This window comes from Pyxicephalus adspersus, chromosome 1, assembly GCF_032062135.1.
Source record: "Pyxicephalus adspersus chromosome 1, UCB_Pads_2.0, whole genome shotgun sequence".
NCBI lineage: Eukaryota > Metazoa > Chordata > Amphibia > Anura > Pyxicephalidae > Pyxicephalus > Pyxicephalus adspersus.
Window position 1 is genome coordinate 123,470,726 of NC_092858.1, and position 25,935 is coordinate 123,496,660.

At 35.2% G+C, this 25,935-nt stretch overlaps 1 protein-coding gene across 1 annotated transcript in view; it reads right to left on the bottom strand.

Moving 5' to 3' along the window:
- Positions 1-25,689, bottom strand: part of PTPN22 (protein tyrosine phosphatase non-receptor type 22) — a 59,458-nt gene extending 33,769 nt beyond the window's left edge. Inside the window, exon 1 of the mRNA XM_072413362.1 lies at positions 25,345-25,689. Within this exon, the coding sequence (XP_072269463.1) occupies positions 25,345-25,431 (87 nt within the window). The 5' untranslated portion in view covers positions 25,432-25,689. The remainder of the gene's footprint in view (positions 1-25,344) is intronic.
- Positions 25,690-25,935: the final 246 nt, after the last annotated feature.

Consider the following 25,935-nt stretch of genomic DNA (forward strand, 5'->3'; position numbering starts at 1 on the left):
AAGTTACTGGATACCCGAGCCATAAACAACTTGGAGCACTAAATTTGCCGTGTTTTGCCACACCCCCTTTTTTACCACCCGGCTACAGCTTCCCACCACCCGGCTGAAAAAAATTTCTGGGGAGAACACTGGGTATTGCCTTATGTAGGGGAAGTGATTGGTTACCCACAGCCTCCTCTGAAAACCATATATTACCAAACTTACCAATAAAAAACAACCTAGGTTTTCCACATTTTTCAGCCGGAGAACATCCAAGGAGTGATGAATAAGTAGTCTTATGTATATCCCAAATAAGTGTCCCTTTAAATTCCAATTAGGAAAGAGAAAAATGGGTCTAAAAAAAGTTCCCAGTATTGAGCTGAAAATATGTAGGATCTCCTTGGTCAGCATCCTGGTGTAAGCCAAGACTGGCTGAAGGTCCAAAAAAAAAAAAAAAGGTCTCATCCTCAGCATTTAAAAAAGATCAGTAACTTCACACATGAGGTCATGAGTGGAAAGTGGAAATTGCTGAACTCACACATACACCCCACAGTTTTGTTCATCCTGTAAAGGGATCACATGATTTAGCAGACCCTAATGGATCTATGGTGATTGGATTTTGAACATCCTGGAGAACAATCAAGCAGTTCTTTTCCAGGCGGGTACTGTTCACAGAAAATAGCTGCTGCTCTGTGTCCTGCAAGTCTAATCCCAAGTGAGGGAATGAACTGTTTCTTGAGACCGCTGGTGTCAGCACCATATTGTCCCAACCTGCATCTGATGCCAACGGTACTGACGTCTTTCCTGTGCTCCCCTTACTGCCTGAGATAAGCTTTTCTTGTGTCCTCTAAGCAAAGCTGGTAAGCAGTTGTTAGGTAGCCCATGGGTTCAGATTCCTGTGTAAATTGCGGGAGCTCAGATGGAAATTATGCTCATGCTGCCATGTCCAGTCCACCCTCTCTTACCTCTTTTAAAGCAAAGATAAAAAAACTGATTTTCCTTTCTTGCAAAATCATTATATTTAGGACCCGTGCTCCTGAAGAGGAGGTGGCGATCCACCTCGAAAACCATCAAACATTTTTTTTTACATTTATCTTCTACTGATGAAACATTTAGGATAAAAAAATCTTTGTATATCTATGTTTTGAAGGTACTAGAAATTGCTGTGATAGGGGTACTGAGATAAATGCCGGATCGGACTACTAGGATCAACAGACTGGAAAACATATGAGACTCATAGAAGAGGTGTTTATCTATTTGACAGATCTGACTACATTTAAAGAGAATTATATTAATAGCGTCTTTCTGTGCACCATCACAGATAAAACTGTGACTCAAAACTCACAGAGATCGTGTTTGCTGTAAAGCACCATAAAGTTTCCTAGTCAGTTATCTGGGTGAGGATGGTATAACCCTAGCACCATAGGTCCTTAGGTGGAATTTGTTACTTGATGGCATCTTGCACTTTATCTTTTTCTTTTTTGCATTATACTGCCTGTAACATTCTAATACATTTTGCCTAAAAAAAAAATAAATCACAATTTGTAACTGTTGAACCATGTACTGAGTTTTTTTTTCTAATAATAAATAGTACACATGCTAAAACACCGCCTTCAGTGATATCCTCACGAATGTCCTGATTTCCTGGGTCGGAGCCACTTAAAGCATACCTAAACTCAACATTTTTACTTTCTATATAAAGAAACCCTTCTATATAAAGTAAAAATGTTGTTGTTTTTTTTAAATGCAACACCCTACGCAGTGCAAGATCAGGTGATGAATGAAGACTAAAAAAAAAAGACGAAAGAGAAGATAGAAGATGGCGGCGCCTGGCACTGATAAAGAGGGATTCCAGGATGACACAGGACCAAATCGTGGGAAGAACCACCGCCAATGAGGGATCTGTGGATTTAAAAGCAAGTGTAATTTTTTAATTTTTAGTTTAGTTCCACTTTTAGGTTTAATTGAATTGGACTGGAACAGAAATAGGAAAAACAATATAAGAGAAAGAAGACATAGAACCATTAGCAGCTTTCCTTGCGTTATGTTACATGTCTCATAACACCAGGGAGGGGTGACCATTATCATGAGCACAAAAAGTAATGATAAATCAAAATTCCACTTTTCTACATAACATAAGGTGATTGTAAATCTTTCATTGGTGGCAGTTCAAGTAACAACTGTCTAAAACAGACTTCACAAAATATATTTCAAGGTGGGGTGATTAAACAATGCACCAATGCCACATCCCGACTAACAATACACAAACAAAGAAAGGAAAAAAAAGGGGTCTTTTAAGGCATTATATGTCAATCCAATCAACTATACCAACAACAAAATATTTTAAAAATCAATACTTTATTTTAACAAACAAAAATCACAAAAACATGAAAATATTTTAATTATTTTAAAACAAATCACAGGTGAAGCAGTCTCACTTGTTCGACACGTTTTGTAGACAAAGTCTACTTCATCAGGAACTCAACTGAGATACAGATCTCAATTGCTATTCCTGGGTGGATTGTTGGTGATCTGTATCCTGTTCCTGTTGAAGTTGACTTTGTCTACGAAACATGTCACCTTATTTTTCCCTTCTGTGTTTGTAAACTGACTAAAATAGGTTTACCTACGTTTACAAAAACAGAGAAAAAATGAAAAGAGTTATAATCCTTTTATACCTTATTCATGCACTTTACAGAAGGCTTTTATGTACTAACTTAGTTCTATTAGATTTCGACCCCCCCACCCCCCCACCCCCCCCGTTCACAATATTAAAAAGCAGTTGGCAGCTTTTTTTTAGCAGCCTCCTAGACACCCACGTCACCATTTCTAAGGATGCAACAGTTGCAACAATGGTTTGCAAGATCTCTTCTCCATGGTCATAAGTAAAATAAGAATGAGGCGGCAGATGAGGCTGAATCTATTAGAGACAGCCGGTTGCTGACCACGCATAAGGAAAGATGGTGGCATGAAAAGGCTGGGCTAGTATGTATGTTTATTGAACATTTACCAACAACAGGAAAATGGGGAACTGGAAATATTTTCCTTGGACAGGTTTAAGGCCGTTGTTAATAGCTTGTTATTTGCAAGATGAAGCTGTTTCCAACCTTACTTGATTGTAATCATTCTCCGTTATTTATTCCACAGCCAGATAAATATCTGCCTAAAATTAGACACGATGGAAAATACAAGATAGCAGATGGAAATTATTGCTAGCAAATGCCATTCTATGAAGTGTCATAAAATGTTTCCTTTGTCCTCCAGGCATCTGAAATTTTAGTGTCAGCATCATAGTATAAAATGTACACATATATTATATATATTTAAATATCATTTTTATATATACACACTTATCGGCCACTTTATTACATACACATTGCATAAAAGCTGTGCATTTGTCAGTTGCATATCCATGTGAATCTCCCATTCCACCACATCTCATGGATGCTATATTGGATTGGGATGGTGTGTTTAAAGGTCATTTGAGAACTCATTATCATATTCAATAAACCAGTTTGAGATGACATGAGGTGGCTTGGCTTGATATTCTACTCAGAAGATGGGTACACTGTGTCATAATAGGATGGAAATGGTCAGCAACAATACTAAAGTAGACTATGGCATTTAAACAATGCCCAATTGGTACTAAGGGGCTTAAAGTGTGCCAGGGAAATATACCTAATTCTTCTTGCATGGCTTCTCCATTTCTTCTGTTGTTTTATACCTGAGGTTTCATTTGGATAACTTTAGAGCCTGACAGATTTTTATGTATGTCCTGAAACATAAAAGGTGGCTGAGCTTATTGTAATAAAAGAAAATCCATGCAACAGTTTGCTCCATAGTTTGACAAGGAATACTTCTGGATAATATATTTGTGGTATGGCTTTACTAAGGCTTTTATGCTGCTTGAAAAAAAAGGTAGTGGAATGTAACCACAGCAATAATAATATGTGGGGAGTAATTCAAAAAAGCTAGTTTAAAGCTAAACTCTGGGCAAGTGGCTAAAACAAAATGCTTACTTATACCTGCTGAGGAGCATAGCCAGGTAAACTATATTAAAGTTGAGAAATTTAGTTTCTGGTCTAGAAGCTCTTGGTTGCCATTGTACAATTAAGGAGCAGCAGGACAATGTTGACACTTTCTGTTCTGGCCATTAAAGGACAAATTATGCATTATTTATAAATTCAGTTGTTTAAATGATGTTTTTACTTTAAAAAGATTGACACACAACAAAGTAAATGTTGATTTTTTCTAATTTAGTCTTAAGACCAACTATTCCATTTTCAAGCAAACATTTTTAGTATTGGTATTCAAGAGCCGTTTAAGTAACTTTTTTAAAACATATGGTTCATTTATTAAATGACTACTATCATAATAATGAAAATGACTTCTGTATCATTACCTAATATCATTACTGGTATCATAATTTCTTCTTCTACTGCCGGCATAGTAGAGGATTATAGGAACCTAAGATTTACAAAGATTTAGGTACTTTTGACTGCTGTTTATAGGAATATTATGATTAAATGTTAGTATACAGTATTTGGAAATGCATTTATTCAAACAAGGATATTGAATAACTGAACAGTACACGGTATATTTGAGCCAACCGTGGGCAGCACAGTTGGCTCAGTGGTTAGCACCTTGACTCAGGTTCAAATCCTGGCTAGGATGCTATTTGCAAGGAGTTTGTATGTTTTTCCTGTGTCTACGTAGGTTTCTTCTGTGTACTTTGGTTTCCTTCCACATCCCAAAAGCATGCAGTTACTTTATTCGGCTTTTCCTCAAAAATTGTCCTTAGACTGTGTTAATGACATATGACTATGGTAGGGACATTGTGAGCTCATTTGAGGGACAGCTAGTGATATGACAATAGACTTTGGAAATGGCTGCATAATATGTCATCTCTATGTAAATACTGGCCAATAATAATAACAGTATAATAAAACATAAGTCATGAACACTGGAGCTAAGAGCCTTGCATATGGTTACAAATATGAAACACTAACACATTTGCATCCAAAGTATAGCCAGGTGAATGACACTAATTCCAGTGAAAGATTATACTGTCCTCTCTCCATTCCAAGCCTGCTAACTGGCTATTGAAAGGCCAGCAGTATACGAGTTTATCCCAATTTCAATCTTTTCATCTGTACATATGCTTTTTTTAAAGATATTTCCATCACACCTGGTTTCCATTCCTTCCCCTCCCTCTGAAAAAATCAAGCTTTGCCTTTATTACAAAATCATGAATGAATCTGTGGATAGGAAAATTTACCTTTGTTCCAAATAAACTGCTAAATTAGCACTATAGTGTTTACCAGAGAATACTTGAATCATCATCAGCATCACCAAATCAAAAAGAAAATCCTGTAAACGAAGGAACTTAATACTAAATGATACAGTGTCTGAACACGTTGTTGTTGTTATTGTTATATACAGTATACGACATAAAGTGGAAACATATTCTGCATCATCAACACAGCAGACACATCGGTGTTTCTTTATCATGTGGATCCACCCACACACCAGGAAACACTTCATGAAATCAGTGGTATTTTCCATTTCCAGATATGAGTATAAAATGACTTTCCTTTTTTGTAGAGGAGGGTTTATGTTTATAGGAAACCTATGATGAGAAAAACATGTAGAGTAGGTTGTCTTTGTGATATCATTCTGGAAACACTAGCTACCTAGAGGTCATGGTAAACGTCTTTTTTTCATACTTTCTCATTCTTGGACCCCCAACAAGTATGCAGATCACAAGTTTCAAAAAAGCATCATTGATTATGATATACCTTTTACGTATTTTCCTCCTATAACAGGTTTGTAAACCTTAATGGTGGTGCAGGACAGGTGGTGATATGTAGAATGAGGATACGGTATGACCCTAAAGCATATCTATGATTCCATTTTTTACTTTAGTAAAAGGCTGTATAACCTTTTATAAAAGGCAAAAATGTGTTTTTTTAACTATTATTTTGTCATTTAAAGGGTAGGCCCCTATCCTTCTGTATTTACTGCCTCAGCAGTAAAGACTGAACGGGAAGCTTGCACCCACCTGGGATATATATGTAATGTATCCAAGGAGGCCATGGGGTACTCCTTCTGTGCAAGCCTGATCTTGAGCAGGCCCAGAAAGGGTTTTCTTGTACTTAAAAAAGCCCCAATTTCATACATGTGCATGCACATTTTTTCCGGAAGTACGTCTCTCATTCTCACCCCTGCACAGTACGAAATTTGAGATGTGATTTGAGTACGAAATCAGAGATGTGATGTATGGAGAAGTATGCAGAAGAAAGGAAGAATACGGCAGCACCCGGTGTCCAACCCACACCAGAACAAAGAAAGACTGACCATCATGGAACTGACTAAGCTAGAATTGTGGAGGGATCAACGTCTTTCTACCAGTAAAGAGTGATAGTTCTGCTTTAATGTATTTACAAGTGCAGCATGTAACGTTATATAGTTAAGAATAATTATGGATCATTGATCATTATTTTATGGAATCCTGGGGCTAAAATCAGTAACAGAAAAGCTTCCCCTAGCCACTGGTAAACACTGATCCATTGCTCACAAAACCCTGCTGAACTCATTGTGCAAGAGCAGCCATAGCTAAGCAAAGGTTACACACAACTCAAGTGCACTAACTGTATATATTCATGTAAGTCAATATACACTGTGATTATTCAAGCACGGTCAAGTCAGGTGGAGGTACTGATAGTGCAAACAAATTCACATATGAAAATGAACACGGAAAAATTTAATTACCGCACTGCAAACAATGAAGTAATGCATGGATAATAATGCAAAGGAAACATCTGCTAACCCAACCCTGATCCTTATGAAAATAATCCCAAAACTTACTACTCAATCTTATTAGAAGTTATTATCTTTAGTACTGTGTTTTTTTATAATTGTATAATTTTTACGTATACTGTATGTGTGTATGAATGCGTCTGTGATTGCTCATTTCTAACACAGTCTACTTCTTACTTTTTAGGTCTACACACTAGTTCTGCGTTACTGCATCTATCAACAATGCAGGTCTATTGGGTCTTAAATCAATCTTTAAACTAATATTAAACAAGGCAGGGCTGATATTATATATATATATTTATTATCAAAAATAGAATAAAATATAATATCAAAAAATATAAGTAAGGGAACTGTTTTACTTGCCAAAGGATTTGTATTTTCAAGTCCTGGGATTTACATAGCTCCTTCACACAGCAAAATCAGGTGGTTAACATAACTAACAGTTGAAGAATACAGTAATCGTTCCCCAACAACCCAGCCTGCTAAATAGACAGTGAAAGAGTAGAAGCTGATAGAGGGGATCATCTCCTGCTCACCTACTGAACAAACTGTGAAAACTTAGCAGTTAATATTGTTGATATTGCAAACGTAGAAAGAATGGGGTGGAAAATTCTAGACAACCTAGGAATATATATTTAGTACATGTGTTAGATATGTCCAATTCCAACCCGCAGAATAAAAAATCCTGTACTATTATGTTGAACAAGTTTGTTATTGGTAGTATTGTGTACTTCCCACTTTTGTTTAGTATTTATTGTGATTCTATTTGTGCTATTTTTGTAGCTCTGAAAAACTCTTAAACAAAAAAATTTATAAATCTGCAGAAGACATTCCTTGCTCTGTTTGGAGTCATTTACTCTCCAACTAGTCTAATACCTTTCACCAATAATGTCTGATACCATAGTTAATCAAAGAGCTTCATAGGTCCAGACTTCACATAACCAGATAAAGCCACGTACACACATCCAATTATAGTCGTTGGAAAGGATCTTTCACGATCCTTTCCAACAACTACGCACTGCACGATGCATGAATGAGTGCTGTACATACATCACCGTTCTGCTCTGCACAGAGGGGAGGGGAACAAGGACAAAGGGGCACCTCGCTGTGCGCTCTCCCCCTTCCTTTGCATTAAGATTGTTTGTCATTCATCGTCTGTGGATCCACCAGGACGGTCGTTCGGACGTTGAACGTTGCGCGCTGTACACATTTCAGATTCTCGGCGGATATCGGCCCTGGGCTGATTATTGCCCGAGAACCATTGGAAGTGTGTACTTAGCTTTAGTGTACAGTGCTGCATAATATGTTGGCGCTATATAAATCCTTTTTATTATTAATAATAATAATAATAATAATATTGTAGTACACTACATATCTCCCATCCTTTTGTGTGTAAAATTCTTCCACCTACTAGATTGTAAGCTCTTCGGGGCAGGGTCCTCTCCTCCTGTATCACTGTCTGTATTAGTCTGTCATTTGCAATCCCTATTTAATGTACAGCGCTGCGTAATATGTTGGCGCTATATAAATCCTGTTTAATAATAATAATAATAATAATAATAATATTGTAGTAGGATAATTTGGACTAATTATTTTTCTTTTCCTTTTGACAAAAATCATCATAATAGTTGAGGTAAACTTTTATATCAACTTTTATTACTGTTTTTGCTATGAAACCCGGAGACAACATATTACAATGCTAATTTAAGAGAAGAAAGAGGAAGATACCACTTCCACCTTGTAAATTAAATGCTTGGCAATAAAAAGGTTATGAAGTTTTCTCTTCTATTTTGGATGAAAAGATTACAATGAATCGACATTGGCAAAGGTATGCTAAAAATGAAACACTAACTTGTAACAGGATGTGTTTTGTGGAAACTTAAGACTGCATTTTGTGGGGGCTGTTTATGTATAAAACCAAAGGGGAAATGCACGCAGAAGGTTTATATGACGCTTTTTTGACGATAGCAGCAGTACTTGAGGTTTACTAGACTAATCCCAACAAACATATGGCCCCCTGGTTAAATATACAATGTCACTAGCATTATATTAACTAATGAAACTTCTACATCTGTCTACCCTTTATGGTCCAAAGTATTTTTTACATTTTTTTATTGTCCTTTTGATTTAGTGGTACTTTTCTCATCACTTCAGATAACAAAGTAATTTTGGGATTTTGGGGGCACAAACAAAGACTTCTTTTGGTAATACTTCTTTAGGTAGACTTCTTTCTACCTAAATTAGTATTAGATGAGTTAATGTGAATGTAAATTATACATTTCATTCTAAAGTTTGTCCTAAATATTTATTTCTTAATTCTGTGCATTTTTATGTGATTTTAAAACAGGTTTGTCAGCATTATTGCTTATAAAACTGAAACAGTACAATTAAAAATTTACCAAATAGGATGATAAGAGAAGAAGAGGAAAAGTGATGTATTTGTGGCTAAAGTGGGTAAATGGAGACATATTTTGAATTTTAAAGTTGTACTTTCACTCGTAAGGTTGATTTATTTGACAGAATGGAGTTATTTTATCAAAGGCAGCGATAATGTACATACATAAGCGCACCCCATCCTGGTATTTAAGAAAGCATTAATCACTGCTAAATATAAACTAATACAAATAGGTGAACTAATCCAGAATTGTTTTTACTTGAGACGGAAGTTTGTTTCTTCGCTCACACATATGGCAGCTCGGGGCATGTTGAGCTTATTGCTAAAATGTAGCTAGTACTACAAATGTATAGGAAGCCCATGCAAATGCTAACCAAGAGTATTGTGCATATGCCTGTGCACAATCAAAGCTGGATGAACATCCAAAATCTAAATTCAAAAAGTCATTTATTTTATCAGTACAATAAAGGGTTAACTAGATCCCACTGGGATGTAGACAGGCGCACCGTACTTTTGAATAGGACTTCACCAGGGCTAATTCAACAGTAAATGTCAATGAGGCTACCCAGGGGACTGTCCAAATAGGATGGCAAGGATACACAGGTGACACCAAATGCATGAAGATCATAGACTTGTCAAAGTTCTCTGCACCCAGTTACATGTATATCTATCTATCTATCTATCTATCTATCTATCTATCTATCTATCTATCTATCTATATTCTAGATTTATTATCTATGTATAAAAAAATGTGGGAATCTTCCCCACAAAACCAGTCACATTGGGGAAAAAGGCCCTCTCCTCCAAAAGTTGATCTTTGCTAACATTGAGAGTAGGTACGTCTGGTTTTCAAAATTAAAAGGGACCATATGCATTTTTGTTTTTTAAATCCATGAAAATTAAAAAAATAAAAGTATTTTTATTAAGTCCTACGATTATTAAATGAAACCATTATTTGCTAACAATGCGTTTTGTCTTTTTACTAAAAACAGTTGTTATACCAATGCACCGTACACAGTGGGACATCAATTATAGTACAATGTGTCCTTGAGGTCACAAGATCTGATTCTACCTACATTAAGTGGAAGTTGTAAATTGCACTTCAGACAAGCCTGCTTTAGGTACTTGATCTACCTGGTGTGTTATAGTCAGCAAGTCTCAGTGGAGTGCTAGACAGCTGCAAATAGTGTATTTTTTATATCCAAAGCTATTTTTGCGATATAAGCCAAGGTGAGTAGCTAAGTGGTAAGTAGCTAGTGAATGCTGGTAAAGGTTGTTGTCTGTGGTTGGAGAAAGCCACAACATGTTTCTGGCATCCTTGTAGTTGTAGAACTCATCATTCTGTGAGTGGAGTAACTCAGATATATATTTGCTGAGTTGAGATGCAGGGTGCTTTGATTGTTTAGGAGGCAAGGAAGAATTTTAAAAATTCCACATTTCTTTATGTTGAATAAAAAAAATGCAAGAGTTAAGATAAGAAAAGTCTTTTTTTCCTATGGGCTGTTTTAGAGGCAGTAACTCAATTTTGTAATGTAGCCGCCAGAACAGTAATCCTATGACACTGGAAATCCACTGCTGTTCCCCTTTTACCGCTGAATGGTCTTGGGAACATCTTATGCATATGGAGAACACTTAGGACCCAAATATTTGACAAACACGTATAGTTTTACCACATTTTGCATGGATTTTATACATAAAATCTACAGAGATTTGGTAAAATATCCTCTAAGTCTACAAACTTTAATTTTTTACCTTGATCACAATGTTTTCATATGGAGTCAGATTGCTGCACATAACTATTCTAAGACACTTAAAACCATAATGTCTAAATACTCTTTTGGACATAATCTTGTCTCTAGTAAAATGTAAAACCCCACAACGCTATTGTTATTATCATTTGGATACTTTAGTTATCTTTTATTGGGTTTAATGGGCTTGCTCATTGTACTTTCTTATTTCTTTCTTTCTTGTCATTAAACATTTTGATTGTGTAAAAAAAATAAAATATATATATATATAAATATTTGGACAGAGACAACTTTAACCGTTTAACTGCATCTGAGTTGTTTCATTAAAAATTAATTATTGTATTTTAATTAGAAAAAAGTTGTCTCTGTCCAAATATTTATGGACCTAACTAAGTATGCAAACTACTTTACCATGCTTTGCACTGGAAACATAATTTTGTATCATTTTAACTGTAACAAACCATATAAAGAAATATATATATTTTAGTTTTGTGTGTAGTTTTGGTCATTTTCTGTCTTTTTGTCTATATTACATTAAAAATATTTGGATAATTTGTTTCTCCTAAGTAATAACAAAATCACTGAATAAGCAGAAAAGTGGAAATGTAAAAATTGCACTGCTCCACAAAGTGTAAAAACTGATGTTGCTATATATTATTCAATGTATTTATTTTTTTTACTTTTGGCTATAAGCCATTGTGTCTCCTCTTTGTGTGCTAAAAGTATAGTGTTGCATTAATGTGCTGTATTTGCAAGGGTCATCAGCTTATCATTTGTGAATCTTAGAACTACATATGGCCACTTTGTTCTGAAAAAATGCAATTGGTCACCTAAATACTATGTGAGTTATAATTAGGAAACTATTTAACTAGAAAGACATTCTTATAATTTTTCTAAAAAGTACATAACAACATACACAGGTAAGAATACAAAATTGAGTCATGTATAGATCTCTTTACTAACAGTTCTATATTAGGTTACAAAATAGGTACAATGTTGTACTAAACAATCATACATTCATATTTTCCTTTATGGCAGGAAATGGAAATAAAAAGTCTTACCAGGGTGTGTGAAAAGAGAACAGGTTTAAATGCCTTTGTGGTCAGCTAACTGTTTCATGGTTATTTGTAATTTCACAAGTGTGCAGTCTTTTAGATATGTAAAAGTTTAGTAGCACATACAGTGGTTTATATACCATTAAAACAACAGACATGTCATTAGAACAGCACAAAACCGTAATGTCTAGAAGAATGGCCTCATTAATTTACTCCTGTGTGTCAGAGAAATACTACAAATGTTTCTGGCCTTTTGGGATTTGGACACCCATGGTATATACCATACTGTGTATCATCTAGGATAATATTTGATTTTTATTATTAAAAGTAAATTTCTCACAATAAATGAACCCCTTTTTTTGTATGAAGGTAGTATTTATAATAAATAATACAAAAATTCATAATTAATAAATTATTCATAATTTGTCTGCCTTTTTGAGGAATTTTACAGTCTATGTTTATCTCTGTTTATTGAAATGGAAAATAATTTTGGCTGCATTTTTTGTAGGCTATAACCTCGCTGTAATGCCACGTTACTCTGCATCCCCCCTTTTTCTTCCCCTTTCTCCCACACACTATTTCTTTTTTTTCTGTTTCCTTTTTTTGTTGTTCTTTTATAAAAATTAAAAATGCTATAGTAACTTGTATGTGCATATTTGTTTCTAAATCTGTATTCTGAAAATGCTCATTTGCCTCAGTCGAAGTACTATGTTTTATGTCCTTGATGTTGGTTTCATATTCAATGTTATTTTTTTTTTGTATGCTCACCTGGTTACTGAATCAAAATAAAGTACAAAAAAAACATACTAAACCAGAATAAGGTAAAATCTATAAAGAATTGCATGCATAATACAGTAAGTCCCCAGCATTGAATGCACTTTGTAAAATAGTTGAAATCACAAAAAAAACAACATTGCTACCTGTCACCTCGACAGTTTTTTAGTTACCAAGATTTAGAGCAGTGTTTCCAAACCAGGTTTCCTTCAGAGATTGCCAGGGGTTCCTCAAGCAATGAGTAATTTGTGCCGCTCAGCCCAGCTTAAGTGACACCAATGATGTTTTTGGCTATCTGTAAGGGTGATATTCTTCCTAGAACCCACTATGCTAATATACCTTGAGCTAGGTATAAAGAAAAATATAGCAGGGGTTCCCTCATGTTTAAAGGATTTATCAAAAGGGCAAAGGGTTCGTTATTTGTTAATATCAGTGCCCTCAGGTGTTCTTTTATGGTCATTCCTGCACATTACAGTCCTATAGACTTGCATAGAGTCCCTAAGCCAGCTAAGTCCCCTAGAACTATGTGCGTCTGAATTGTGCAAGTTTGACTAGTAAAAAATGCTTGTAACAATGGATGAAAGCAAACAAAACAATGGTCATTCAGATCTTGGCAAGTATAAATCTGCGGAAGGAGAGAGTAAGTAAAGTTAGGTAAGTGAAGTGGGAGCATAAAGTATTAGTCATTTTTTCAGATATCCTTGTTTAAAGTTGTTTTTAATAAAAAGGTTGATTGTTGTAAGCACCAACACCGGTGTAATACAGTTTTCACTAGCCCACTTCTGCTGGACAGCTTGACCTATTACAGTAGTTGCAAAAATAATTAATCTACTGGTGAGATCAACAGATAATTTAAATATGTTACTGAGGGGCATCTCTCTTAATGCGAGCAACAAACTGCATTCCATTTACTTTTCTCTTACATACACCTAAACCACTATAACCTCCCCAACGGTAACCCCGAGTCACAATCGGGGTAGCTAAAACAATGAAAAGCAATGATAAATAGAGCCTTACCTGGTCCGCCCCCCTAATTCTCCGTGATCCCCATCCTCTTGCATGCTACAGCCAGCGTCCTCTGCACCTAATTAGTCATCCAGGAGTTCCCGGTGACGTCGGTGCATGCGGCCGTTGCGTAGCGGCAATGTTAGTTTTAACATTTCTGATGCTCTATTTATAGACATTTTTCACCAAGGATTCAACCAAATTTTACACAAAATTAAGATTCAAATTATAAAACGTGTGAATCAAATTTTACTTGTGATTCATATGTTCACTCAATGAATCCAATGTATAAATAGATCCATTATTATTCCTTTAGATTAAAAAAATATACATCATATTCTATAATTTGTCTTGTTTACATTGACATTAAAATTACTCTTCTATTACAATGCGTAATGAATTTTTTTCAAAATTATAAAAAAGGAGGCTTTTCCACATACTTCCAAACTATTAGGTAACATTTTTGGTGTGTGTGGTACATCCAAAGCCTTCAGCTGGTTAGTTTTAACAGATGAGGGCCAATGAAAATAAAAATGAGAAATTAATCACATGTCTAAAAGCAATATACCTATTCCTATGTTTAACACTTTGTACTAGTGTCTCTTGATCCATTTATTAATGTAAAGTGCATAAATTATGATCATTTTGTGTTCTAAAAGCAGTCATTTCGGGCAATCTAATAGGCAGATGTACAGTATACTGTATGTCTGACAGAATGGTATTAGTGACTATTTTACACATATTAGCAATATACTGGGCACTAGAAACATAGAAAAGTATTATAAAAATTCCAGACAACAAATTACACTGACTACATTATTGTAAACCACATGATTCACTTCATAGAAAGTAAAAAAAAACACAAAAAAGAAGAGAAAGTTATTTAAAATCCCCTTATTAGAAGAGTAACAGTTAAAGAACATAAGGCAGCAAATGTCATCTTATAATTTATCTTATAATTTATTTATTTATAATCACAAGCCTGTCAAAACACCAATAGGTCTTGCTTATAAAGGATAATGTTGATGTGTAAATAGTGTAATAGTCTATAGCTGGCAGTTGGACCTAAATTAAAGACTGAATATGTAGAAAATGTTGTTTATGTTTAAATTCACTACTTACCTCCAGTACATTTTTAGAAAGGCAGACACCGTTTCTAAGTATAAGAAGTATTCTGGGGACCCTTTGTTTCTAACACTCAAACATATTTGGGATCTATGCTCATTGAAGCTATTACTTAATTTGTTGCTGTCCATGAGACTTGGCCATGGTTGGAGCAACTACCAATAATTTTACAATGGATAATATTCTTTACCTAAGCATTGTTTTACTTGTGCAAAACAAATGTTTAAAATATCTGAAATAGTCTAAACCACTGGACCATTTCATGTAAGCAAGAAAGTTAATACTAATATTTTATTAGTTTCATAGACACCCATACTAACAGACTTCACACTAATCTACTCCAGTAAAGATTTACCTGGCTGCTGTCCAGGATCTTCACGACCCATCAACTGGTTAGTAGGGATGAGCAAGCAAGTTTTTAAAACTAGATCTCGCCGAAATTGTAAGCGAGAACGGCCAGTGTAAATTTGCCGATCGAGATCGAATTTTAATTAAAAAAAAAAAAGGCGGACTGTAATGATCAATGAATGCATTCCTCCCCATTTAACCTCTAGTGCCTGGGAAATGTAGCCCTGGAAAACCACTGCAATCCTGGGGGAACTAGAGGTTAATTAACCTTTAGTGCCCGGGGATCGCAGACAATGATTTCCTGGAACTTCTGATGGGTCCACAAAATCGGAAAGTTCAAGGAAATTTTCACGAGAATGCCCAGAGGCATTCTTGCTCATCCTTACTGGTTAGGCCACATGGAACTGTGAGGTGCCTACATGTAACCAGCTATATCTCATTCTATTCTCCAATATCACCAGACTGGTCAGCCAGGAAAGCAGTGAATTTTGCTTATCATAGCCCTACTTTTCACAAGGTATCCCAATGCACATTTTTCTCTAAAGTCACTAAGTTAGAAGGTAGGAGGAGTGGATTCTTGTGTGACTTACGGTCACATTTACAGTTTATTTGTACCTGGCATTTAATGTATCTTTCTCTTTCCCAATCCCAAATAATAATAATAAACAAAATATAATTAAAAATTGATAAATAAATAAAAATGTTAAAAAAGAAGTCAGGAGGAGGTGGCTATAGGTGAGGTGAAAAACTATATTGCTAAAGCTGAAGAAAGGCTGGAGGCTAAAACATCAAACTTGACCTACAAAGTGTCTCTGTTAGGCTAAGTACACATGTCCAATAACAACTGCATGATGCATGAACTAGCACTGTACATACAGCACCATTTTGCTCTAAGAAGAGGGGAGGGGAGCGACAGCCCGCTGCACTCTCTGACCTTCACTTCCATTATGATAGTTCGTTGTACGTCGTCCATCGTCTGCGGATCTGCCAGGACGGTCGTTCAGACAATGGACGAGGAGGACTTTACTCATGCAAGATTCTCATTCTTCATCCTCATATCACCATTGCACATGTGTACCTTGCCTTAGAAAGGGATAGAGACCTCCATTATCAATAGCTGGTATCTCTTATCTGCTATTTGATGACATTGGAAATAGATTACAGGGGCTGTAAGTGTCTAATCATTTCCCCCAAGTTGGCACTAACCTGTTCCGTTGAAGGTAACACAGTAAGATACACAGAAAACTGTGTTTATTGTGTTCATATGTGTCATATGTGTTCAATGTCCCCAGCCCTATTTTTCCCCTTTTCAAATATTTCTCATGACTCCCCCTTTCTCTATTCCTTCCCTTCATCCTTACACCCAGTGCCCTTAACTATCCCAGTTCGCATTCTCCAACCTCTTTTTCTTTTCATTGCCCTATAAAATGTGTTGGTAAAAAAGGAAAACTAAGTTGTAGCTCAGTTTATCATGGGTTCTGGCTTTTCTAGGAAATTCTTAACATAAAAAATATGGTGTGGTGGTAAAACTAAGCCTGACAGAGATTCTAACCATCTAAAACTAAAAGAAATTTTGGCTATAAAAGTATAATAACCTGGTACATTTACTTTATATTCAGTTCTAATGGAAGTAGTCTTCATCCTTTCACTGAGTGCTTGCGTGGATCTCCTCTAACATAACAGAGGTTTAGGAATAATTTATTAGACATTTATGCAGTTTTTAGATATATACAGTATAATTTTAAAATCCTTACCAAACCAAGTCATTTCCTATCCAATAGTGCAAGGGTTCAGTGAAATTTTAGGAGATAGCAAAATAATCCTAGATACTATGATTCATTTATTACCTATGTTAATAAACTATACGTGGCTTTAAAATGTATAAGTAGGTAACAATTACTAGACTTAGTCTTTACCCAAACAAATGAGGGATTTTTTCTTTTATTACATTTATATTTATGGGTTATTTATTTAGGGCTGAGGGAAAGGGGTTTCTGACATACACTTTCAGAGTATAAAGTCGGTGCATGAGACGTGCAGTATGTAATCCGTACTGTAATAGACCCTCATCTGATCTGCATATTCTCAAACAATATTAATAACATAAGATCAACACATAAATCCTAATCTTTCCTTATATATATTCATATATATAGATTATCCATAACACATTATTTATATACCATATGATTTTTAGATAGTTTGCAAAATGTACAAATATTTTGATGGATGGAAGACATGAGTACTGTATGATAAAGTAATAATGATATATATATATATAATTATCATGAGACATAAGAACAAACAAAAACCTTGAATAAATATGAAATATTCACTTAATATCTGACAAAAAAAAGTAACATTTAAAAAAAAAAGTAGTTTATAACGATAAAACCATACAAAGGTACAATTACCATACCTAGTATGTATGGTAAGTACAGAAAAAGATTGAGAACTATGAGAAAACGCACCGAAGCTAGAGGAGAACAAAAAATATGTGTGTAAGTGAACAATACATTTTGTCCAAATAAAAAAGTGTCGGGAATGCAGCCTTATAGTACTTCCCTAAAACAAGGTATTTTGAAATAAAAGGTGTAAAGAAAAGTACTTGTTTACAACAAATATATGAGGACCACAAACTTTTACTGAGAGTTGAGAATATTATTGCCTTTAAAATCTAAACTAGTCAATATATTTCATATAGATCAAAAGCTGTAGAAAAGCTGTAAACGTGGGTATAGAAAATTAAGCCTTGGAATGCACAGTCAATACTATATTCATAAAACATTTAGTACATGTAGACACATTTATTTAGCCATATAATCCATATGATTTACCAAAGAGACTACATGCAATATATATGTACTGAACTGAGAATTCATTTTATGAATTTTACCTGAAGGTCAATTATTAAAAAATGTTACTGAAATTGTGTTTAATGTGTAATAATCCATGTACCCATTGTTTTTATTTAGTACTATTTTACATACAGTTGTACTATGTTTTAATCAGTTTATCTCCCACATATGTGTACCCCTAATGAACCAATATGTACATTAGTTATAGGGCTATTGATTTGATAGTAGGTTGATCATTACTTGCAAGCTTGAAATGAATAAGGGTGTTCAAAACATTTTTTCACTCAGCAATATGAAAATTCACAAGTAAAATAAAACTGGGATTACTTCAATTATCTATTCGTGTGCGTTTTTTTCATTCTGTTTGCATATGGAATGAATTCACTTTGTCAACACTAATCATTTATTTACTTTGTGTGTCTTCCAAAAAAGTATTTATTTCTATAAATATATGATCTATATGAAAAATTATTATATTGATTATATTGCTCCAACTCCAATGAGTGATAGTCCACTAATTTATGATAAATTATTATTTCGGAATAAAATTTTTTTAGCAAAAGCCTGGTAAATTTAGCATAAAAAAGATATATATATATATATAGGTTTGTGTTTTAACAAGAATTTTGAAAAAAGGAGTTAATTGAGCTTCTTAGTTTTTGGTTATTTCATGTGGTTTGTCTATACACCCGAGATGCTGCATAGCAATATTGTTACATTGCTTATTGTTACATTCTATTAATGAATGAATAATGTAACAGCTATCACACAAGAGATTCTCTGAGCGATTCTGCATTTCAGGGTGGGGCAAGGTTGTCAAACTGACCCTAGTGAATATATCTGCTGTAACAGCCTTTTCCATTGCAGATTCTATATCATGGGTTCCTTACATCCTATTTTATATTTTTAAAACATTTTCAGGACATGTGTTTATTGGGAAAATAAAAAGGACATATTTTCTTTCATTTCCTAGGTCTATCATACTTTACTGTACTACAGTTTTTATGTTTGTCTCCTTCAGCGGTTATACTTTTGACATATTCTAAAATTCCCTTGATGAAGCCAGATTATTATTGTTATTATTAATATTATCATCATTATTATTATTAATATTATTATTATTATTATTATTAATAATAATAATAATATTAATAAACAGTATCAATATAGCGCCAACATATTACGCAGTGCTGTACATTAAATAAAGTTGCAAATGACAGATGAACACAGACACTGACACAGGAGGAGAGGACCCTGCCCCAAAAAGCTTACAATTTTTAATTGGGGTTGCCAATTTCTTTAGCACTAACTCTGAGATAGGAAGGAGTGGGCAGGGAGGGCAGTCAAGGTAAACAATGTTTGTAAAGCTGCGTACACACTTGCAATTTTTCTCGTTGGAAAGGATCTTTCACGATCCTTTCCAACGAGAAAAGACTGCACGATGCATGAACGATGCTGTACATACAGCACCGTTCATGCTCTATGGAGAGGGGAGGGGGAGAGCGACGGAGCGGCACCCTGCTGCGCGCTCTCCCCTTCCCTTTCATTAGGATCGGTCGTCGTCCATCGTCCATGGATCCGCCAGGACGGTCGTCGGACGATGGACGACGACCGACTGTACACACGGCAGATTTTCGCCCGATAATTGGCCGATACCGATTATCGGGCGAGAAAAATTTGCCGTGTGTACGCAGCTTAACTTGGGCCCTATTGCAGGAATACTATTATAACAATCTACATGAGCAAGGTGACACTGTAGGATGATAAGATTTTATCTAGGAATAGATAAACTGGTGGCCATTTTTACCAAGTCAGACCCAGGTAATGGCCTATTTAGGTATGTTTTGGATATTTAGGTATAGAGTAAGGCATACAAATTAGCTATTCAGGGGGGAGACTGGGGACTGGGGATATTTGATTAGGGATATCCATTGTGTATAGCTACAAAAATGCTAAAATAGCTACAAGTTGTTATGAAACCTGCGTTGGGTTATAGGGATTCCCTGGCAATAAATAGTTGAACTCTTTGAGCCTATGTAAGTGTCCCTGTTTTTGGCAACTGAGAAAATGAGAACCCAAGTATTTTTACTGTAAGGAACAAAACATAGAAAAAGAGAAAACAAGGATTTTTGAGTGTAAGGGTTCACATATTGGGCCCGATTTATTAAAGCTCACCAAGACTGAAGAAGATAGACAATCATGAGAGAACCTGGGCCATTCAGAAAACCAGTAATGGATTTCCTAAAGATCATTTGCTATTGTTTGGCAAATGTTTTCAATACTGCACAAAATCCATTCTAGGTGTGTTGGATCACCCAGGATTTCCCATGATAATCTTCTTCAGTCTTGGGGAGCTTTGTTAAATCAGGTCCACTGGCTCTTGTGCTGGCTGGATTTCCTAAAGATCATTTGCTATTGTTTGGCAAATGTTTTCAATACTGCACAAAATCCATTCTAGGTGTGTTAGATCACCCAGGATCTCCCATGATAATCTTCTTCAGTCTTGGGGAGCTTTGTTAAATCAGGTCCACTGGCTCTTGTGCTGGCTTTGAACAGGTAATTTGACAGGTATTCTTGTCACTGGCTAAAATTTTTCCTGGGACCCCTACTACCCTTGGAAATAGGCATGTAAAATAAAACTTTTTATATTATTCAACATAAAAAATTTAATTGTAAAACTGTAATGCTGATTTTTTTTTACAGTTTAAAATACAGATATTGTAATGGCCCCAATAGAGATGTACATCTTCAATAGGAGAATAGATCACCAACTAAAAATGTACATATTCCAGAGGATGCAGTTTTTCAGTGTAGGCTCATCCTCCGAATGTTAGAAACCGTAATGTAATGAAATTCTTCTATCCAGCTAGCAGGACTAACTGATGATTGTGTTCTCACGTTTCCTTTGCCACTAACCTAAGGCTGTAAGAATGGTCTTTGTTGAAAGGTCAAACCTCACAAAGGTGTGGAGCGTACCTAAACTGTAACCATTTAGAGGGCCACATTTCTGTGCTTTAAAAATACATTTCTGTACAAATTCAGAGGTTTGCTATATATAAAAAAACAAAGGGCCGACAGCAACATTATTTGGACGCTTGTTGTATATTAGGACTATTTATACATTATATATTCATGTACAATCAGATACATGAGGCTCATGGATCACATACATTTGCTTCCATATGTAAACAAGGTCAGACGGGACCATCAGAGTTTGGAAAAGGGAGGTCCCTTCAGAATGCATAGTGGTTCTTTTTAAAGGCAGTAGGGGCCCACAAGAAAGCAGAAAAAAACAATTTCAGGGACATATGACTGGAGTACACCATTTGGACATTTTTACCCTATATATGGGCGTGTAACCCATTTGGGACATCATGGCCTATTCCATCTGTTGTTTATTGTATTTATTAGATCCACCTCACTATAATTAGAAATTGTTCTAATTGATCAGCTATCTTGCACTGATATCCAGTATTACTTTTTGCAGTTATCATTCCCTGTACAATATGCCTTACCAATCCTGGTGAACATACTTTATGTTTACTGATATAACATCAAGATAAAAGCTAACATCAGGCGGTTAGTTGTTAGTCCTATTTCTATAGCATCAAAGAGGGAACAGAAGTATGCTTGACAACTATTTTCCAAATAATAATGTTTATTTCATGTTTGGTTTGTGCCCTGATTAATGTCATCTGCCATTTGAGTAAGGGAGTGAATATCTGTGCAAAGCTTTATATTGATGTCATGGGAAAAAAGTAAACTCCCAGCTTAACACCTTGAGTGCTGGTACATTGTGCATGTAGTATTATTAAATCAAATTTACATCATACCTAACCATCAATAATAAAGGGTTGAATGAACTTTGATTAACTTATACAGTTTTGTTTAAAACTGTGAAAATGATGAAGATTTATTTTTATTTCTGGAATAGGAGACACTGCCCCATATCTGTCCATTTGTATTGTTGTCTAGCTACTAACAGAAACCGTGAGAGTGGGACCTTGTTATTTGGACAGTATGCAAAGTTTTCATTTTTTTGTGGTTGCTATGGGCACCTAGTTTTTCTTTTGAACACATGCAGATAGTTTTTAGAAACTAGTTAAAGAAAACCGGTAAAAAAAAACATAACGGTAGCTGTTAATACAAACTTCTTCTGAAAATGCAGTCTTTCTGGTTATCATTCATGACTGACTTAACTACTTTGAGCCACCATCTTGGAATGTATGTACGCACATAAACACTTCTGTCCTGTGTTCCACACACCAATTTTACACACAGTTTCCAGGACAGTAATATTTAAAGTACCACATTCAAAGGGTTAGCTTCACAGCCAGATGACTGGCAAATTTTGGAATCATCAATAGTCTCTGTATTTCTCCGATGGCAGGTTTATGGTATTCCAAACACTGTGTCTTGTACAGATAACTATATAGAGCTGCTTCACTGTTCTGGTACAACATGGACTAGAGTAATGTAGCTTTGTCAGACTGTATATTATGTTGACTTCAATTTAAAAAAAATTATAAATTAATTAATTTAAAGATATTGAAGTTTTTCAAATTTCGACGCATACTACTGGAAATTGGAAGCAAATACATGCTCACTTCATCTTATATCCATAATACATTAGAAAATCAGGACTAAGGCCACATCATATTACACTTTGGTAAATCTGACCCCTTATGTTCAGAAAAGATTATATTAGTTTGCACATTTATAGAGTAAACATGATATCCTTCTCATGTATTGTACTTTGCAAGATTCCATTTCTTATTGTTTTAGAATTTCTAAAGTTTCTGTTTCAGGCCTTGGAGGTATTAGTGGCCATAGCTACAAAGGATTAAAGCTACGATCCCACTATAATGCATACAGTTGAAGTTTGTTATACACTACACATGGTTACCTGCTCTGCTGTCTATTATGTTATATATTATTACAGTGCACAAAAAAGAGAAATATGTGTTATTGCAACGCACTGCAAAACATTTTTAGCAGAAAAGACATTTCTATGCAATGTCTGATGTTCATGTATATCAGCCACTTTGTAATGCGCAGTGTCCTGCATTGCACCATAATGCCTTATGCTAGGTGATATCTATAGGTTCTTTTTATCTTATGTCCACATTTCATTAGTGAATCAGGTCTAAGGCGACCTCACATTCATATTCGATTGCATCAGATTCCTTGTAAACCTTCCACATGTACACAGTATAACCTGATATACTTCTCAGTACATTGTACACTTTATAAGTACTTTTCAATATTCCATTTCCTATTGTTTTTGAATTTCTGCAGTTTCTGTTTCAGGACTTGGAGCTACAAAGGATTAAAGCTATGATCCCACTATAATGCATGCAGATGATGTTTGCTATACCCTACACATGGTCTGTCTAATGATGCTGACCTCATTTGTGCATTTGAATGGGACAAAGCATAGAAACAGAAATGAGAGAAATGCATGCAGCAATACATTATTGTAAAGCATTTAGCAGAATAGTCAGACATTGCTTTCTATGCAATGTCCGATGTTCACACGTATAAGTCAAAGTGTAATGCGCCATTTCCCGCATTGCAACATGATGCCATCATTTTTTTTTTAAAAGCATGTACTCTTACAAAATATATTCCCTTCTTCCAAATTAAAATACATAAATTCAAATTATGGAAATCACATGCATTACAATAAAATAAAAAATAAATTCCAATAAAATAAAGCAAAGTGCATATTTTAGTAACTTTTACACACAAAAGGCACACATAATATGCCAGTGGAGGTCAACTTTCCTAGTACAGAGAGCTTAAATGTGCCCCTGTCATCGCTACACATATTGAAATTCTATGGAAAGCTGTTAGAGACCACAGACATGCAAAAAGAGATGGTCAGAGGTTGCAGACCCGCTATAGGAGTTGTTGTAAACAGGCTACAGTCTACAGACTGAAATCTTAGATAAAAGATAAGTTACGTGAAAGTTAGAGGTGAACGCTATTACTGCCCTTTGCAAATGTATGCTTCCACATTTGCACTCTCTGCACCCCTCTTGCATATAGCCGGTAACATATGTGATATTTCTCAGCAAGATTCATCATAAAATCAATGGGAAAAATAAAGTATGTATGGATAAAAGTAGGACAAAGTGAAATAAATAAGATGACCCATATCTTCAAGAACCCATTCTAAAGAATATTTTCCCTTGATCAATTTGAATAAAGACCTGAGTATGGGAAACACAGACTATTGCCTGCAGGGACCCCAAAAAGGGCCATATGATGTCAGGACAGAAGTGTTTATTTTGATCTGCTGTTGCTGCATAAACAGGCAGACAGCTGATAACGCTTATGTTGTGTGAGTTCATGTATATGGTTGTGAAAATATCATTGCAACACGTGTCGTCATTTTCCCAGAACTCTTTGTTAGGCTATAAATGCACAAATCCTAAGGATCAAAGTGTACTCTATTATTTAGCACAAAACTATTTCCCCATGTGATTTGATAATTACAGAGGGCAATTAGGGAGGGGATTAACAAATAATAAATATTTCAAACATGCAAACTGACATTTGCTTGAAAGACCAAACTGTGTTCAGGATAAATGAAATACAAAAGACCTGGTCCTAGACATACACAAAGGTTCACTAGAATTCTGCTTTTTTTATAGAGGCCTGCCATACATTGGTAAGTGCAGAAACCATGTTATCTTGATAGTGTGGTGCTTTACAAATGAGGCGTTATGGGCTCAGAGTGTAAAATCTTTGAAGTTTAGAAGCTGTTTAGTAGTCAAAAAATTGTTCTATTATCCTGGTTAACACGCAGTGTTCTCACTTCTGTTAAAACATACAATTTACAGAATTGGAGATAAATGATGACTGGGAACCTCGGGGCATGGGAACTTTTGGTCCCATGGAGATGTTGTTATAAACAAAGAAATATCCATCTACAGCTGGCTTTATATCTGTGAAAGTACAACATTTACAGATCACTATGAGGGCCTACCTAAATAATCCAATGTAATTATATCCATATAGTGAGAAAATCATAAAACACAACTGCCTTCAGGTTTCGTTGAAATAGATGACAAAATCTGACCGTACCTGGTCAGCTACATATGGGCCATTAAATAGCAAAGTAGGAACTTTACCCCTCTGAAAAAAATTTACAACATTATTTACAAAGATATAACTGAAAAATTTAAACAAGTCTTATTGATGTGTTTATAAAAATTAAGCACAAATCTTACCAAGAAATCCTTGGCAAATTCATCTGAAGTTCCTTTCTTTCTTAGGTAACCATCAAGATATCGCTGAAGAACCTCCCTCTGCTCCATTTTGTGAGGCTAGCAGAACATACGGTCACATCAAGTAGCTTTTAAATGAGACCACCATGCACAGGCGAGGAGTGTGGTTAACAAACATCTCGGCAGAAAGAAACAAGTATAAAGTCTTAGGCGGAAGCTATTACTGACAGCTACTTGTGGTCAAACAAAACACTGACAGGGTCCTATTGCCTTCCACTTTTGTCTGAAGGTTTCAGTATGAAAAACTTCTGTTATATTGCTATTGCAGCTGTGAAATTGAAAAACCTACCAGTGATGCTGCTTACACTCTGCTGATAATATCAAGTTACCTTTTCCTCTTTCTCAAAAACAATGTGTTCATTGTTGATACACATCAGTAACAAATGATTCTATTGGATATAAAGACATGTTATTTTGCAGGATGTACAGTATGTATGTATCTTGGTTACATTTTATGTAGCTGTAAATTCTGCTTTTTTTCCGTTCTTTTCTTTTATTCTTTTAATATTTCTTATTATTTTGGAAATTTTGATT